The sequence below is a fragment of the Eretmochelys imbricata genome, chromosome 20 (genome assembly GCF_965152235.1).
Source record: "Eretmochelys imbricata isolate rEreImb1 chromosome 20, rEreImb1.hap1, whole genome shotgun sequence".
In the NCBI taxonomy this organism is placed as follows: domain Eukaryota; kingdom Metazoa; phylum Chordata; order Testudines; family Cheloniidae; genus Eretmochelys; species Eretmochelys imbricata.
In genome coordinates this window covers 18,910,708-18,928,519 of record NC_135591.1, presented here as the reverse complement: position 1 = coordinate 18,928,519, position 17,812 = coordinate 18,910,708, and the positions used below count along the sequence as shown (strand labels likewise).

Genomic DNA, 17,812 nt, shown 5'->3' with positions numbered 1-17,812 from the left:
TCCTGACGCTTGTCCCTCTGGGAACTGGGCTGAGATCCAAGAACTGGTTCCATACAGGCCAGCGAACGGCCATCACAGATGGAGGTGATTGTCAGTCATTGACCAGCACTGCCCCAGCAGTCAGCCAGTCCCGCACCACCACCCTGGGGCCAAATTGGAGCTGGTGCCCCTAGAAGGGAAGGTCCCATGTCCCATTCCCTGATCACCTGAGCCAGCAGTTCAGTGGGGTCATAGCAGCAGGCTGTTTAGATTGTTCAGAAGGGAGACGAGGCCTCCTACTCCCTGACTCTGATCTGGGTCTTTTCCTTTGGGTTGCTGCCGTAGAGAGAACCAAGGCCCCAGCCCAGTGCCCGGCCCGAACCTCTCCACCACGCGGCCGATCCAGCAGGACATGGGGCGCCACGAGCCACAGGTGGCAGAGGACATAGACAACATGAAGAACAACAAACTAGCCACCACGGAGCCCTCGATCCCCCACAACACCAGCCACCTCCAGAGCCCAGCCAAGGTGGGCCACCATGCCAACTGCATGGCCATCCGGGCATCCCACAACCTTCCTGGCACCCTGGGCCAGCCGCCCCCCAGCTCCCAGAATGCTGCCAACCGCCAGGCACCCAGCAACCTGCCCCAGCCAGGGCCCCCGAAAACCCCCGAGAACAGCCTTATAGTCACCAACCCCAGCACCCAGAACAACCCAGCCAAGGCTGCCAAGAAGCCCGAGCACACCACAGTGGATATCCCAGCCACCTTCACACCACCCATCAACAACACCGTCGTGCAAGGTAGGCACTGGGTGGGGGGTAACTCAGGGCAGCGCTCGATCCGCCCCCAGCATATTCGCCACGGGGCAGCGCTCGATCCGCCCCCAGCGTAGGCCCTAGGGGAAGTGGGACTGCTTAGTGCAGTGGTTTTCAAACATTTTCAAACTTTTTGACCACATCTTGAATACTGCAGGCAGATGTGGTCAGCCCAATTCAAAAAAGATCTATTGGACTCGGAAATGGTTCAGAAAAGGGCAACAAAAATGATTAGGGGTATGGAGCGGCTTCCGTATGAGGATAGATTAATAAAACGGGGACTCTTCAGCCTGGAAAAGAGACGACTAAGGAGGGATGTGACGTAGGTCTATAAAATCATTGCTGGTGTGGAGAAAGTAAATAAGGGAGTGTTATTTACTCCTTCTCATAACACAAGAACTAAGGGCCACCAAATGAAATTAATAGGCAGCAGGTTTAAAACAAACAAAAGGAAGTATTTTTTCACACAACACACAGTCAACCTGTGGAACTCCTTGCCAGAGGATGTTGTGAAGGCCAAGACTATAACAGGGTTCAGAAAAGAACTGGATAAATTCATGGAGGATAGGTCCATCAATGGCTATTAGCCAGGATGGGCAGGGATGGTGTCCGTAGCCTTCTGTTTGCCAGAAGCTGGAAGTGGGTGACAGGGGATGGATCACTTGATAATTGCCCTGTTCTGTTAATTCCCTTTGAAGCACCTGGCACTGGCCACTGTCAGAAGACAGGATACTGGGATAGATGGACCTTTGGTCTGACCCAGTGTGGCCGCTCTTATGTTCTTACGTGTGGGAGTGAGATCCGTGGGGGCATCTCTCCTGAGATTCAGGGCTGGTCCCAATTTAGAGGGAGTAGCCCATGCCCATTAGATGGGACCTCTCGAAGACAAATCAGCCCTAAGGGATCAGAGCTCAACCATAGACCGAAACAGGCACCGGTTGGGTGGGTCGGTGCTCCAAGAGGGTACAGAGAATTCTCTGGCTAGATGCCTGGCTGTGGGTCTGGCTCACATGCTCAGGGTTGCCCGATCTGGGGTGGAGAGGAATTTCCCCCAGGTCAGATTGGCAGGGACTTTTGGGGGTGGGGGGTTCACCTACTCTGCTGCATGGGGCATGGGGCACCTGCTGGGTCCCTCTGGGCAGGTCTCTCCTAATCAGTTCCCTGCCATTGCTGAGGCTTCACACACTGGGAGTGCTTGTGTGTGTGTCTCCCCTGAGCTCCCCGTCCTAAGGAGGGTTAGGGAGCTCTCTGGCCTTAACCCTAGCACCACGCGTGGGGAGGCAGCATGCTGTTAGCGTTAAAGAGCCATGCAGCACAGGGCCCAAGGGGCGCCCCCAGAGCCATCTCCCCATCCGCAGCACTAGTCTCAGGTGACCCTGCCAGGCCTTGGTCTCCCTGCCCGTGCCTGCAGGGATGACACTCGCTCCCCTGTAAGCTGGCAGGAAGGCAGCAGCTGTGCCGTGTCTGGTTCCAGGGTCCCAGGTCAGTGCTGACCACTTCACTTCACTTCACTTCACCCTTCTTTCCTGTGCAGTGAATAAAAATGCCAATCCAGACCCACTGCCAAAGAAGGAGGAAGAGAAGAAAGAGGAGGAGGATGGCGAGCAGGAGGAGAATGGGCCCAAGCCCATGGTTCCCTACAGCTCCATGTTCATCCTCTCCACCACCAATCCGTGAGTACAGCTCTCGTCGGGGCGGGGAACTGAGCCAACCAGTGCCCGCGGGCAGACGGTGGGCACATGCCAGGAATGTCCTGGCTATTAGTACCCCTCACCCCTAAGTGAGGGAAGCCAGCCAATGGGCATCCAACCCTCCTGTGTTTGAATTCCCTGCTTCAGACTTAGGAGTGAGCATCTGGCCTGCGGGGGTGGGGGACCCCGGCAGCATGCGTAGCTGGCCAGGTGCATTGTGGGGGTTTGCGCCTTACTCTGAAACATCAAGCATTGGCCATGACTGGGGGTCAGCTATTGGCTTTGTGAATTGTGATCCTGATCTGGTGTGGCAAGGAGGGGGGACTGCTGGCCCAGAGGGGCCCATTGGTCTGCTCCAGGGTGGGGAGGTTACCAGGCCAGAGGGGCGCATTGGTCTGCCCCAGGGTGGGGGGACACAGTGAGTCTGGATGCCATGTGCCGTCTTTGCCCGGCCCAGGTTCCGCAGGCTCTGCCATTACATCGTGAACCTGCGCTACTTTGAGATGTGCATCCTGATGGTGATCGCCATGAGCAGCATCGCGCTGGCCGCTGAGGACCCCGTGCAGCCCAACGCTACCCGGAACAACGTACGTCCCACCGCTGAGCTGAGCCCGCCCTACCCCAGGGGGGCTGAAGGCTTCTGCCCTTCTAGGCAATCCAGTCAAAACCTATCCCCCAGATGTCATCACTGCCTGGTGTCTGTTCAGTGGCCTATGAACCCGTGGGTTCAGGCTTCTCAGACCATTTTCTAGGCACTCACACCACAGCTGACACTTCCTGGGCTCCTTATTGGCAGTCTCAGGAGAGAGGCCAAGGACTCCACAGGACACAGAGACTATAACAGGGTTCAAAAAAGAGCTAGAGAAGTTCCTGGAGGCTAGGTCCATCAATGGCTATTAGCCAGGATGGGCAGGGATGGTGTCCCTAGCCTCTGTTTGCCAGAAGCTGGGAATGGGCAACAGGGGATGGATCACTGGATGATTCCCTGCTCTGTTCGTTCCCTCTGGGGCACCTGGCATTGGCCACTGTCGGTAGACAGGATACTGGGCTAGATGGACCTTTGGTCTGACCTATTGTGGCCGTTCTTATGTTCTTAACACCCCTAACAAGGGATCTCTGCATCATGGCTGAGGCATATTGGTGGGGGGTGGCATATGGGGGGAGCTTGCCCCCGCCACACTGGCTGTGCCCTCCAGTTTCTAGGGGTGCCAAACTGGCAACTTTCCGCAGGTCTAAACTGACGCTGAAAGCTAGAGAGGCAATGCCTGGGGAGTGAACAGAAAGCAGGCTGCCCCGGTGCCAGTCTTCTGGCAATGGAGCCCAGCACGCGAGGTGCAACTGTTAGCACCCGCCCCTTCCCAAAGTAAAACCAAAGGCCTCTCCCCTTCCTCTTGCTTTTCTGCAGCACTGCAGCTGTGCTAAAGTAGGTTAGGAGGGAGGCAGCCGGGAGTGAGAGCTCCATAAATCACCACCCAGCTCTCCCGCCAGCTGACACTGCAGTTTCCTCTCTGAGAGCCACGCTGGCCAACTCCCGCATGCATGGGCCTGCTGGAGAGAGCAGAGTGAAAGAATTAGAGCAGCATCCCCAAAGGGGAGGGGAAGCAGGTCTCAGCCAAGTCCCGTGCCTCCTCCGCTTTCCCCTTCCCTGCACGCAACTTCTGCAGACCCTGATGAGCCTGATAACAAGCTGGTGCGTCTCCAAAGGAGGGCTCCTAAAGCCTTGTGTTAACTGAACACAAAGCGTGGCTCTGCCTGGCGCTAGTATGCAGCCCCCTCTGGGGTGGGGCACAGGAGCTGTTCAACAGCCATGCAGCAGCACCTCGCAGGGATCACTCACGCACCATGGAAGTTCACCCCTTTCTAAGGTGGGGCACAGCAGCTGTTTAACAGCCAGGTGCCAAAGTAGCAGAGCATGACGGGTCAGGAAGTGAAGAAGAATCCTTTATCTGCCTGGAACTGCTGCAGGAGGAGTTTGAGGGAGACGGAACAGAAAGGACCCATGTTGCAGTCTGAGTAGGACACCTGGGTTCCCACCTGGCCACTCGCTGGGAGTGCCCGGGGTATCTATGACCACAGGTTGCACCCACCCTAAATTTTTGAGTGGGGACCCTAAGGCCACGGGGGGTGGTGTGTGAAAACCCCATCCAAAGGCCATCCCCATGGAAGAGTGATGGGGGAAATGGGGAGCACCCACCAGAGACCCGTGGGGAGATGCAACGCCTGCATCCATAGGCCCTGCTTTGGTCCTGGAGGCCAAGCACTAGGCAGCACAGGGTTGGGAATGGGCTATCGCTGGTCTGAATCTGGGCCGTTCCCCTTGGAACACTTACTTAGTGGCTTCTGCGCGCTGTGACCCTGGTGGGTCTCAGACAGCCTCCCCAAATCACTCCTGGCCCCCTTGTGCCAGCATCAGCTGGGGCTCCTGGACTGGCTCGGCCAGACCCTGGCTGCAGTGTGATTAAGGCAGCGTCTCCTCCTGCCCTGTGGTGCTAGCTAGAGGAGCCAGAGGGGCATTTGAGATCCTCCCTCTCTTCTCCTCCAAAGGTTCTGCGCTATTTTGACTATGTCTTCACGGGCGTCTTCACCTTTGAGATGGTCATTAAGGTGAGTCTGGCAGGGACCGGGGCCTGGGCCATATCGCGGGGTGGGGTGGATTTACCCATAGCAGCCGGGGCAGGAGAGATCTCCACGGTGTCTGACCCAGCCGCCAGCCCTGTGGGTTCCCCCGGTGTTGCTGCAGAGAAAGGATGAGCTCATCCTCCCACGTTACCACCCTAGGTGGGGATCAGTGTCACGGGGCGGACGCTGCCCTGGAATCCCCTGTGTTAGCAGCTCCTCTAATTCCTAACAGCTTGTTTTTCATCCCACCCCTGGCCAGGATGGCCAAGGCATCCTTCTGCCATTAGCCACAGAAGGCACCAGGCCAACAGCCCGTCAGTCCATTAAATACAGCCCTTCCCCCCCCCAACTCTCTGCATGTATGGACCACCTGTCAGTTGTTCCCTGGGGGGCCTCCAGCCTGGGAGGAGGGGATGGAGTGGCCCAATAGGTCTGGAGCCCCATCTTGGAGCTTGTCCATTCCCCGTCACCAGGACAGGGAAGGAGTGACTTGGAGAGGGAGAAGCTGAGAGAGGAGACTGGTCCTTCCCAGTGGCTCTGCCGGCATTTCCTTACTGCGCAGCTGTTGGGGGATGAGGCGTGCAGAGCTGGAAGGGTAGAACTTGCCGTGAAAAAAGCTAATGCGGTCTTGGGATGCATCAGGAGAGGTATTTCCAGTAGGGATAAGGAGGTGTTAGTACCATTATACAAGGCCCTGGTGAGACCTCACCTGGAATGCTGTGAGCAGTTCTGGTCTCCCATGTTTAAGAAGGATGAATTCAAACTGGAACAGGTACAGAGAAGGGCTTCTAGGATGATCCGAGGAATGGAAAACCTGTCTTATGAAAGGAGACTCAAGGAGCTTGGCTTGTTTAGCCTAACTAAAAGAGGGATGAGAGGAGATACGATTGCTCTCTATAAATATATCAGAGGGATAAATACCAGAGAGGGAGAGGAATTATTTAAGCTCAGTACCAATGTGGACACAAGAACAAATGGATATCAACTGGCCACCAAGAAGTTTAGACTTGAAATTAGACGAAGGTTTCTAACCATCAGAGGAGTGAAGTTTTGGAATAGCCTTCCAAGGGAAGCAGTGGGGGCAAAAGATCTATCTGGCTTTAAGATTAAACTCGATAAGTTTATGGAGGAGATAGTATGATGGGATAAGATGGTTTTGGTAATTAAATATTCATGGTAAATAGGCCCAATGGCCTGTGATGGGATGTTAGATGGGGTGGAATCTGAGTTACCCAGGAAAGAATTTTCTGTAGTATCTGGTTGGTGAATCTTGCCCATATGCTCAGGGTTCAGCTGATCGCCATATTTGGGGTCGGGAAGGAATTTTCCTCCAGGGCAGATTGGAAGAGGCCCTGGAGGTTTTTCGCCTTCCTCTGTAGCATGAGACACAGGTCACTTGCTGGAGGATTCTCTGCTCCTTGAAGCCTTTAAACCACACATTTGAGGCCTTCAATAGCTCAGACATAGGTGAGAGGTTTTTTGCAGGAGTGGGTGGGTGAGATTCTGTGGCCTGCGTGGCACAGGAGGTCAGACTAGATGATCATAATGGTCCCTTCTGACCTAAATATCTATGAATCTATGAAACTTGTGAGGGGAGGGCAGGTGTGGGGCAAACCCATAACGGAGGGGTGGAGGTCTGGAATCCAGCCCAGGAAGGGCTAGGCAGGGTAGCGGCAGAGGGATGCCTGAGGCTGTGCAAAGGGGCACGTTGAACACCGGATTGAGCTCTGGAGAACTCAGGGATGGGGGGATCCTGTGTGCAAAGGCGGGACTGTCTGCTGAGGTGGAGGCAGGGATGGAAGGAGCCAGGGGCAGGCCACCAGGGCCCCGTCTCCTTCATGTGACAGCAGGGCTGACTTACGAAACGAAGCACCCCAGGAAGCAGCAGCAGAGAGCCTCAGAGAGTGCTGAGGAGATGGGGGCCCTGGACAAGGAGCAGGGAGGTGGAGACCAAGTTCCCCTTCTCAGTCACTGGGGGCTCTCAGCAGTGACAGGGTTTGCCTCTGGGTTAGTTTGAATTAAGCTTGGGAAGAGCGAATTGTCCCTTAAAGCCCAGATGATGCCAGCTGCTGGGTAGCTCTTGTCCCTCCATCTGGCTAGCAGAACAGGCCCAACTCCTTCTAGACTCAGGAGACTTGGTCCCAGCCCTCCCCTGAGTAAGTCACATCCCCACACCGTGCCTCAGTTTCCCTCTCTGTGAAAGGAAGAAAGTGGGATGGCCCCTGCTCTGCTGAGCGCACTGGGACATGGGGCTGAGCAGAGCAAGGTGCGGTTGGAAAGGGGAGCAGCCTTTTCACCCTCAGCAGCAGCCTGCACGGAGCGAGCCGCCTTGCGGGGACCCTCTGCCTGAGCTTTGCTCCCTGCCACAGATGGTCGACCTGGGGCTGGTTCTTCACCAAGGCGCCTATTTCCGGGACCTGTGGAACATCCTGGATTTCATCGTGGTCAGCGGAGCACTGGTGGCCTTTGCCTTCACGTGAGTTACTTGCTGGAGCTCTCTCACTTGCACTCCTCCCCAGACCCAGCTCCTGGCTCGTTGCATGACAGGGCACCCCCATTCGCTGCCAGCCCCCCCAGCCAATCACAGAGCATGCATGGAATGGCGGAGCAACCTCCCCACCAGCTTGGGATGCCCCTAGCATGTGGAGCCGCTCCCAAGGTCCAGATAATGTCTGTCCATCCTAGCCATGCAGTGCCCACAACCGAGGCCTCGTCCGCAGGACAAAGAAGCATGGTCCCGAGCAGGAGCTCCCCGAAAGGGAGGCTGGTGCACGCAGCCCCAGTCAGGCCCAGCACCGTTGGCTTCGGGAGCAGGATTCTCAGGGCCTTGCACTATGATGCCACCCAAGCCATTAGCATAGTGATATTCCGCTGCCACCCGAGGACTGGCCCAGCAGATCCCTTACTGAACAAAAGCCATGGGGCAGCGAGGCCCAGTTTGGAGAAAGGGTTTCTCTCTGCTAGTCCGAGCCCAGCAGGAGCGGCTCAGTAAATCTGGAGTGCCAACTCCTGGGTGAGCCTCAAGTGCAGGACTGGGGTCTCGTAGTTAGAGCAGGGTGGCTCCTGTTACTTTCCTCAGCTCCGGGAGGGGAGTGCGGTCCGGGGTTAGAGGGGGGGGGAGCGGGTGTCTGGGAGTCAGGACTCCTGGGTTCTAGCCCTGGCTCTGGAAAGGAGTGTGCTGGGGTCATTAGAGCACTTCTGGGTTCTCCTTCCCAGCTCTGTGACTGACATGGCGGGTAACGCTGGGCCCCGCTGCTTGTCCATCTCTCACGTGCTGAGAGGATGCTGGGCCCAGTCACTCCAGGCAGGTTGTGAGAGCCAGCCCACCCGGGCGTGTACAGCTAGAGAAGGCGAGCACGGCACCAGTTCCGGGGATTACGAACTGAGTTTCCAGTGTTGATTTGCTCAGCCCATGAGCAGCTTCTGTGCCCTGGTGAAGCAATGCACAGGGGTCAGCAGTGGTGGGGTCAGTGGTTATTACGGGAGGATGGATGTAAACAGACACATGAGCCAGCAGAGCCCTCGGGGTCCTGGTGGGTCATCTCCAGCCCCCCTGTGCCACTCCCAGTGGCGAGCTCCCCTGCTGCAGGGAAACAGCATGCTGAGCAACCTCTCTCATGCCTGCCTGCTGGGACCCCTGAGAGTCGCTGCTAGTGGGCATTGCCAAAGGGTCCAGCTCCCAGCGCCCCCTGCACCCCCCGAATGTGCATCTCCCCCGCGCATGCCTGGCGCTGTCCCACCGATTGATCCTCCCCCCGCATGGTCTGTGCTGGGAGGCACGGGGGCTTCCCCCGCCATTCCTGACCCTCTGTGTGGAGCTGGGCAAACTGCTGGGGCTGTTGGACAAGCCGTCCCTTTTCAGGGCCTGCCGTGCCCGAGGACTGGCCATGTCAGGGCATTTGATGCTGCCTTCTCACTTGGAGGTCACGAGAGCAATCGAGGCTGGGTTGGTAATGGCCATCTGATGGCCTGTGTGTGAGATGAGTCTGAGGGGTCTCAGCCCTTTCCCCAGTGGGACCAGACACCCACTTCGCATCCATGAAACACCATTGCCGGCGGCCTTAATTGGATGCCTCATTGGCAGAGAAGCTAAAATGGGCCACAGAACCTGAGCTCCCTGGAGAGGTTGGTCCTTTGGGTTAAGACTGTGAGCATGTTAGCCCGGCAGGGCATGGAGAGGGCATGCCCGGTGCTGAATGGGAGATCAGGAGACAGCAGTCTCCAGGGCTGTTCATCATCAGTGAATCAGAGACACCTTCCCAGCTGGTACCACTGGGCACGGCCAGGGTTCGGACCAGAGCCCAGTGGTCTCGATGCATCCCCCAGGCTTCAGGGTCTGTCCGTTCCCTGGGGAAACCGAGGGTTTGCAGGGTTGGTGTGCCCTGGCCTGTGCAGGAGCAGGGAGGGGAATGGAAAGTTCAGGTTGTGAATGCTGTGTCCCCATCCAGGACTAGCAGCTGAGGCTGGAGGCAGCTGCCACTGCAGTGAGGTGAGGCAGAGAGGGGGGCCCCCGCTCGTTAAATATCCTGACTCTAGAGAGAGTTTGTTCTGAACTGGGCTGAAGCAGAGCTCTGGCACCTGGTTCCCCTTTCCCCCACCCCGGAGTCATGCCTCTGGAGTGACACTGATGTAGATGAGAGTCAGGGCCATCCGTAGCCTTGCACTCTGGTCCCTGGGGGCTAGCTTCGCTGGTGCGAAGGGGCCTTGGGGCAGGCACAGCCATTCCCTTCCTCCCAAAGAGCACCCTCCACTGCAGGGAGCCCGAGACTGGCTCTGCCGTCTTCACCAGAGGTCCATGTCCACAGTTCAGGGAGATGTAGAGGAGGAGGGAGGGGCAGAAGAGAAGAATGGGTGGCTAGGGCAAACCTGTGCCCCAGTGGTTCTGTACCCCTGCAGTAGCCCATGGTAGTTGTAACGGCAGGGATGTGGGCTGGGCTAGCCCAGAGGCCTGTAGTAGTGGCTACTTCAGGGTGACCCTCCAAAGCATGCCGACCAGGGAGATCTCCCCAGACCTGCCTTTTTCCCCTTGAACTTGAGGCCGGGTGGTATGACCAGCATGCCTCTAGGAGTGTTTGGTGAAATCATGGGTGGAATCCATCGTCGGGGGGGGCATGAACTGGGCAGCAGCTGGGCTGTGTAATTTCGGGGAGTGGAATGTGTTGGTGGGGCCAAGACCCATTTTGCATTTAATCCATCAAGCAGCAATGCAGAAATAGGGAAGAATGGGTTTTAAAGGGTTAACTGAACATTTCAGACCCATCCGAAAGGGCTCTGGGGTGGGAGTCGCGTGGGAATCTTTTCCAGCCAGTTTGCTCACCCCTGCCGGAGAGGCTTTTCCCCCATGGGTTGAATCCACCCGCCTTTCCCCCTAAAGAGAGCTTTCAGCTTTCCCCCTCCCCACCTTGCTCCCCACTGTTAGCCTTGTTTATGTCACACTGTTTCGTGTCAGTTTCATAAGATTCCATCACTAGCCTAGAACCAGTTTGAGCCAATGTTTGAGCCATTTTGGTAACACAAGCGAAGTATCTCTATTGATGTTCTGCTGTGCTGCATTACGGTCTCACCTGGTTGTGTATTCTGGTCTCCTCCGTACCACATTAGATCATGCTGCTGCATCAGTACCAGCCGTCCCAGGGTCTCGACAGCTGGATTCTAGCTCTGCCACAAGCTACTCTGACCACGGTTATTCTGAGCTGGGCTGGTGACAAGAGGCCTGAGGAGCTGATTGCTACACTTGGGCTTGCTTTTGTATGTGATGCCTGGCCCGATTCTCCTTCCACACGGGCAGAAATCCAGGGTACCTTCACTGAAGTCAGCGGAGTTACACCAATGTAACTGAGAGCCGAGGCTGTGTCCCCAGGGGGCCAAGAGCTGGTGTCAGTAACACAGCTGTATTGAAGTCAATGCAGCTCTGCCGATTTACACCACCCTCAATTTATTTGACTTCACTGGGAGCTTTTCCCAAGTAAGGCGTGAGTAAACCTGGAGTAGGGAGTGAGTAAACCTGGAGTAATGAATTCACAATTTGGTTAGTTATCCTCAGTTTATTTTATTTCACTAGTAGTTCTGTTGGAGTAAGGAAAGGCCAAACCCAGAGTAAGGGAGGAGTGAATGCTGGGTAAGGGAGGAGTAAACCCTGAGGATTTGTCCTCTCTTCATGATTTTAAAGCTCATCCACATGCAGGGAATCCTCCAGCTGTTGGAAAATGCCCTGTTTGGTACCAGAGTTTGGATCCAGTTGTCAAGCCTTGACCTGGCTTTCAGGTTCTCCTGACACCAGCATCCTGACCTTGCTCAGCCCAGCTTGGTCCATCAGCTCAGTCCATCTCCTGGCCAGGAGGTGAAAGAGGAGGAGCTTGAGTGAAGCTCTGAGCAGGGCGCTGGGGGTTCCAAGAGCAGTGCCGGTGTGGGGACAACCCATTTGGTGGTTTTTGTTGGGGTGCGTCTCATGTGTTTTCTTTCTGATTGTCACTCACTTCTCCTTGTCTTTCCCCTTTCACTGCCACCTGACACAGGAGCAGCTCACGGTAAAGTCTCTCTCTCTCTCGTACACATTCTGCCTATGTTCTCTTTATTTCCCTGTGTTCATGATCATGCGTTGCTTTGAATGGGAGGATCTGTCCATCACTCGTTTAGGTCGGTGCTTGTCATTGGCCCCTCTGCTGGACACCCACCCAGATTTCTCTGTCCCCCAGGCATAAGGCACCTTGTTGCCTCTGTCTCGGTCCTGTGCTGGAATGGGGTCTCCCAAAATGGGACAGTGGGTCCCCTCTAAGGAAATGATTTCCTTGTACAGAATACTTTGTTGCCTTTCGCAGCATTGTTCCTGTGAAACTCAAACCTGGTGACCTTATACTGAGAAGAGGGAGTGGGGTCCAGTGCTAAGGGCGGGGAACTGGGAGTCAGGGTGCCTGGGTTCTTTTCCCAAGAGAGAGACTTGCCAAGTGTCTGATAGTTATCTGGGGAAGCTGGGAGGCAGAATGCCTGTGTTCTGTTCCCAGTTCTGGTAGGGGAGTGGGGTCTAGTGATTAGAACATGGGGAACTGGGGCTAAGACTCCTGGGTTCTATCCCCAGCTCTGCCACTGATGTGCTGTGTGATCTAGGTCAAATCAGTTTCTCTCTCTGTGCTTCACTTTCCCCTTCTCTGAAATGGGGATAATACTGATTGATCCCCGCCCCCCCGGCCAGTGGATGGTGTGAGGGTGAAGAATGAACGTTTGCAAAGTCCCTTACAGGGGCTAGTGATGGATAAAGTGTTGTTCTGAGCAGCAGGGCAGCTCGCAGTGAGTAGCAGCAGTGAGAAGCCCTGTGGGAAAATCACCAGTTCCCCATCAGCTTGGCATGAAGCAGTTCCACTCCAGCCCTCCGGGCTGGGGCTGGCTTTGGGTGAGATTGTGGCCCAGCTCTCCGCCGTCCCATATACCGGAGGCACCCATGATCATCGTGTAGCCCCTGTCCCAGGCTGGGACCCAGGCCCGGTGTTATTGGATTATACTACATCCAGCACCTTCTGGACTGGATCTGCCCATATGGCCCAATCAGTGCTGGGGAGAAGAGCAACTGAGAGTGCCCAGCAGTCTGTGCTGGGATCTGGGGATGGAAGGAGCTCCCGTCCTGCCCCTTCTAGGGACTGAGCCATTAGTACACGGGTTCTTAGTGTGCAGCTAATAATAAATAGGGACTTTTCCTATCACCAGACATCGGTCCCATCTGCCAGCCACAGCACTCCTAGGTTCTGTTTGGCCTGTGCTGTTAACTCCCAAAGTAGCCTTAGGTAAGTTGCATAGCCACTCTGTGCCTCAGTTTCCCTGTCTATAAAATGTGGATAATGAGGCCTCTGTGAGGAATGAATTTGCTGGGTCTCAGCCTTGTTCCTAGTGGGACAGATGTCTATGGCCCCAAACCACTCCCCTCACAATCAGCGATCCCTGTCCCTTTTCATTGGCAGCCTCGCCAACAAAGCCAGGATTGAATGGGCCATGAAGGCTTCACTCCCTGCTCCCCACAGCAGGGATCACAATTGGCAGGGTGTGCATGGGGAAGCTGCCTGGCTTGTACCCATAGACAGGATATGTTCAGGCTCCAGGGCCCACGCTGAAGCCCCTTCCACTAGTGGTATAAAAAAAAATTGTGTGTGTGCAGCGAGGGGCGGGTGATTAAAGAAATTTCACAGTGGGGAAAACTACTGAGTAGATCAGACTGAATTCCCCCTCTCCCTGGATGTGACCCACACCATTGCTCTTACGGTGGTTGCCGTTTACCACAGCTGCTTGTAAGAAGTGGGGACTATGTAGTTTAGTGGTTAGTGCAGGGAACTGGGAGCCAGGGGCGTGGGGGTGTGTTCTGGTGGTTATAGCAGAGGATCAGAAGCCAGGACTCCTGCGTTCAGTTTGCGCCTGTGCCACTAATTCCTGAAGTAGCCGTAGGTAAGTCCTTTCCCCACTCAGTGCCTCAGTTTCCCCATGTGTCAAATGCGGATAATGATACCGACCTTGGTAAAGAGCTTTGAGGTCCCTGGATGAAAGCTGCTGTAGAAGAGCAAACACCTGGTGAAGGGCCCCTCCCCGCTCCCTAGCGGAGGAGTTCCTTCTTCCTTGCCTTTTCTCTTTGTGGAAGTGTCTGCAAAGCACGGTTTGGTAAGTTCTGCTGGCTCTGTGGAAATGACTTCTAAGACAAAGAATAAGGTGGTTGTTCAGACTGCGGCATTTCATCATTGAATGACGACGTCCCCGTGAGGAGAATGAACTGGGTTTTTCTAGTAGGAGTCAGAATTTTCTTTCTGGTGGGGTGCTGGAGTGGAGGTGTTCCCCAGTTCTGGATGCCACCCATCAGTTGGGCAAACTAAATCACCCTACACTCCCCTCAACTGTGGGATTTGTGTGATCAAGACTGCTCACTGTGGACCAGCACATAGGGTGACGCCAGCCAGGACAGACTGGGAGCTAGGCAACCAGAGAGAAACACAGGGTCTGTCTATGGATGGATGGAAAGACATCATAGGTAGGTAGGTAGAGTGGATAGATAGGCAGAGTGGATGGATGGATGCATCCATGGATGGAAAGACACGATAGGTAGGTAAGTAGCGTGGATGGATGGAAAGACACCATAGGTAAGTAAGTAGAGTGTATGGATGGATCCATGGATGCATGGCTAGTTAGAAACTGCGGATACATAGGTGGAGAGACAGAATTCATTAAAAAAATAGATTAGGGTTTTGAACTCCACCTTCTCTGGGATAGTGAGGAAAGGGCCAGCTTGGTGGTGTGTGATAACAGCACCTCCGAATGGCAGCTGATGAGTGCAAGAGGTGAGAAGGAGACAAAAGGGCTAGGGATGGCCCAGGCTTGTAGATGAGTCACTTGGGAGTGACCCAGTAACCCAGAGTCTCCCACCAACAGATGGGTGCCCCGCGCCCAAGGGAATGGACCTCCGTGAAGAACCCTGTGTCTAGAATGGCACAAGGGGCCTGGGCCTCATCGCCCTTCTCTCTCCCCATTCTCCCACCCCCACCCAACGTGTCTCTACAGAGGCAGCAGCAAAGGGAAGGACATTAACACCATCAAATCACTGCGTGTCCTCCGTGTCCTCAGGCCCCTGAAAACCATCAAGCGATTGCCAAAGCTCAAGGTAGGTGCAGGGATGGTTGAGAGCAAATAAAGGAGTTGTGGCTGCCTGAGGGGAGTGGCAGGGGTTTGCAGGAGCAGGTGGGGGGGTCAGAAAAGGGGGCTGGGAGACAGGAGATTAGGTTCTAGTCCCAGCTATGGGAAGGAGTGGTGTCTAGTTGTTAGTGCAGAGTCAGAACTCCTGGGTTCTGTTCTTGTTTCTGGGAGGTCTCGTGGGGTAGAGCAGGGGACCTGAGGACCAGGACTCCTGGATTCTATCCCCAGCTCTGGCACGGCCTTGCTCTGAGACCTAAGTGAGGCTAATCTCTGCGGATTTAACCCCTCAAAAATAGGCAGCCAGTTCCTAATGGGCCAGGTGGACCTGACTGCAGAGCGCCATGCTTGGGAAAGGGGCTGTTTTCTGGATATGTGGAGATGGGACCAGGCCAAGTGGGACTCGAGGGTGGACCAAGTTTAGTCTCGACTCTGCAGTCCTCATGCAGTCCTGACTGGGGCCCCCCTGTCCTTTCCAGGCTGTCTTTGACTGCGTGGTGAACTCTCTCAAAAACGTCCTCAACATCCTCATTGTCTACATGCTCTTCATGTTCATCTTCGCTGTGGTGGCCGTCCAGCTCTTCAAGGGCAAGTTCTTCTACTGCACGGATGAGTCCAAGGAGTTTGAGAAGGACTGTAGGTACGGAGCCACCTTCCTCTGTCTCTCAGCACCTGGCCATGGCCCAACCCATCCCTGGGCTCCTCACACTTCCGCTTCCCCAGCCACCTTCTCAGCAGGTGGCCTCACTGTTCCCCATAGTCCTGTTTGGCCTCCAGGAGTAGAGCAAAGCTCCTCTGCTTGCTTGGCGGGAAGCCTAGCAACACAGTGGTGGTGGCCAATGCAGAGGCAGTGCCTGACCTCACCTCTGCTCACTTAGCATTGAGTTTGCACTGGCCCAGTGGCGCTGATTTCAGTGGAGTTACTCCTGATTTACAGCCCGGCTCGTTCCTACGCTCCCTTCGTGTCTCCCACCTACTTACTGGTATTATGACCCTCCTCTTGGCAGCTTTCCTTGCCCCGTGGCGGAGCAAGGCAGAATTAAGGACAGAGCCACAGCGGGCATGTAAGGAATGGGGTAGAAATTACAATGGCCTGCTTCTCTCACATACGCCAGGGTGACACCCGGGTGACTCCCCACCTGGAGTAAATTGGCATCACTGTGCTGGAGTCAGTGGGGTCAGAATCCCAGCTGGTGTAAAGGGACATTGCTCCGTTGGAGTCAGAGGGGTCAGATTCCCAGCTGGTGTAAAGGGACATTGCTCCGTTGGAGTCAGAGGGGTCAGAATCCCAGCTGGTGTAAAGGGACATTGCTCCGTTGGAGTCAGTGGGGTCAGAATCCCAGCTGGTATAAAGGGACGTTGCTCCGTTGGAGTCAGAGGGGTCAGAATCCCAGCTGGTGTAAAGGGACATTGCTCCGTTGGAGTCAGAGGGGTCAGAATCCCAGCTGGTGTAAAGGGACATTGCTCCGTTGGAGTCAGAGGGGTCAGAATCCCAGCTGGTGTAAAGGGACATTGCTCCGTTGGAGTCAGTGGGGTCAGAATCCCAGCTGGTGTAAAGGGACATTGCTCCATTGGAGTCAGAGGGGCTATTTCAGATTTACATCAGGAAGAGAGGCCCCAAGTGGGTCAGCAGGTCTGACTCTAGTGGCCTGATTCTCCACTCACTCTGGGGTAGCCCCCAGGATTCAGTAAAGTGACGCTTATTGACACCGGAGAAAATTAGGTCAGAATCAGGCTCTAAAGTCCGTGGGGTGGATTATGAGGCATATAGAGCGATCTGAAAACAGCCAGAGAGTGCCCCTTCAGAGTTCCCTCCGGCCCAGCTGACATAGCGGAGGGAAGGGGCTGTGGTGGAGTGAGGGGCCCTCTGCCTTTTAAGACCTGGTACCAGTGAGCTACCTGCGGGTTCAGTTACACTGGGCCAGGTGGCGGGGGGTCAGACTGCTGCGATCGGGTCCTTGCCAGCCCTCCCACACCCAACTGCACCCAAGCTCTGCTCAGGCCGGGTGGAGAACTGAGCCCGCGACAAAGGCTCCGAGTCCCTACTCGCTGACGGGGGTGTCGATCAGGAGTTGCTGCAGTGTCATGACACAAATGGGAGCAGAACTGAGCCCCCTAGCCTGCGTGAAGCCAGTCACTCAGGATCTGCTCCCAAGTGAGTGAGATCAGGAGCTGGCCTTAGGAGCCCAGTGCTATGCCCCAGCCCTCCTGGCTGTCCAGCTGACAGTGTCTGTTCGTCCCCAGGGGCGAGTACCTGGTCTACGAGAAGGACAACGAAGTGAAAGCCCAGAAGCGGGAGTGGAGGAAATACGAGTTCCACTATGATAACGTGCTGTGGGCACTCCTGACTCTCTTCACTGTGTCCACGGGGGAAGGCTGGCCACAGTAAGGAGCTGCCACAGGGGGCGGGCCAGTGCGTACTGGAGAGGGCTGGGGTTAACCCTTTTCTCTCTGAGATATGGGGTGAAGCATCGCTTAGATCGCAGCTGAATGTAGCTGCTTCAGCCTGGAGCAGTGAGACGTAATGACTAGAGCACCAGACTGTGACTCAGCAGACCTGGGTTCTCTTCCCAGCTCTGCCGCTGGCCTGCTGGGTGACCCTGAGCATGTCATGTCCCCCTCCATGCCTCAGTTTCCCCATCTGTAAAATGGGGAGAATGGTAGCCCCTCACCTTTGTAAAGTTTTCCCAAGGCATAGGTGAAAAGGAAAGACAGGCGTGTGCATGAGCTTCAGGACTTTTGAGTTCTGTTCCCAGTTCTGCCACTCGTCTGCTGCGTGAGCGTAGGGCCAACTCCTTAGCTATTGTAGATGCATAGCTTCATTGAAGCTGTGCTGAGTTACACCAGATGAAGATCTGGCCCTTGGACCTTCTAGGCTGCTTTTTCCTCATCCATATGACCAGGGTATTACCACAGCATGAGCCTAGCTGGGGACAGGAATTTTTATTGGGCCTGAACTGACTCCCCCTTGCTGCTATTTGTCTCTCTCCTACCCTTTCTTATTTCCATTTTCTCGCTTTCTTCCTTCCCTTTCCACCTTCCTTCCTT

The 17,812-nt window shown here is 55.4% G+C and overlaps 1 protein-coding gene across 1 annotated transcript in view; it reads left to right on the top strand.

The window, feature by feature from the left end:
* Nucleotides 1-17,812, top strand: part of CACNA1A (calcium voltage-gated channel subunit alpha1 A) — a 168,864-nt gene that overhangs the window by 98,141 nt on the left and 52,911 nt on the right. Inside the window, exons 20-28 of the mRNA XM_077838173.1 lie at nt 325-782; nt 2,332-2,470; nt 2,946-3,075; nt 5,033-5,092; nt 7,477-7,583; nt 11,623-11,634; nt 14,636-14,735; nt 15,244-15,404; nt 17,009-17,149. Of these exons, the coding sequence (XP_077694299.1) occupies nt 325-782; nt 2,332-2,470; nt 2,946-3,075; nt 5,033-5,092; nt 7,477-7,583; nt 11,623-11,634; nt 14,636-14,735; nt 15,244-15,404; nt 17,009-17,149 (1,308 nt within the window). The remainder of the gene's footprint in view (nt 1-324; nt 783-2,331; nt 2,471-2,945; nt 3,076-5,032; nt 5,093-7,476; nt 7,584-11,622; nt 11,635-14,635; nt 14,736-15,243; nt 15,405-17,008; nt 17,150-17,812) is intronic.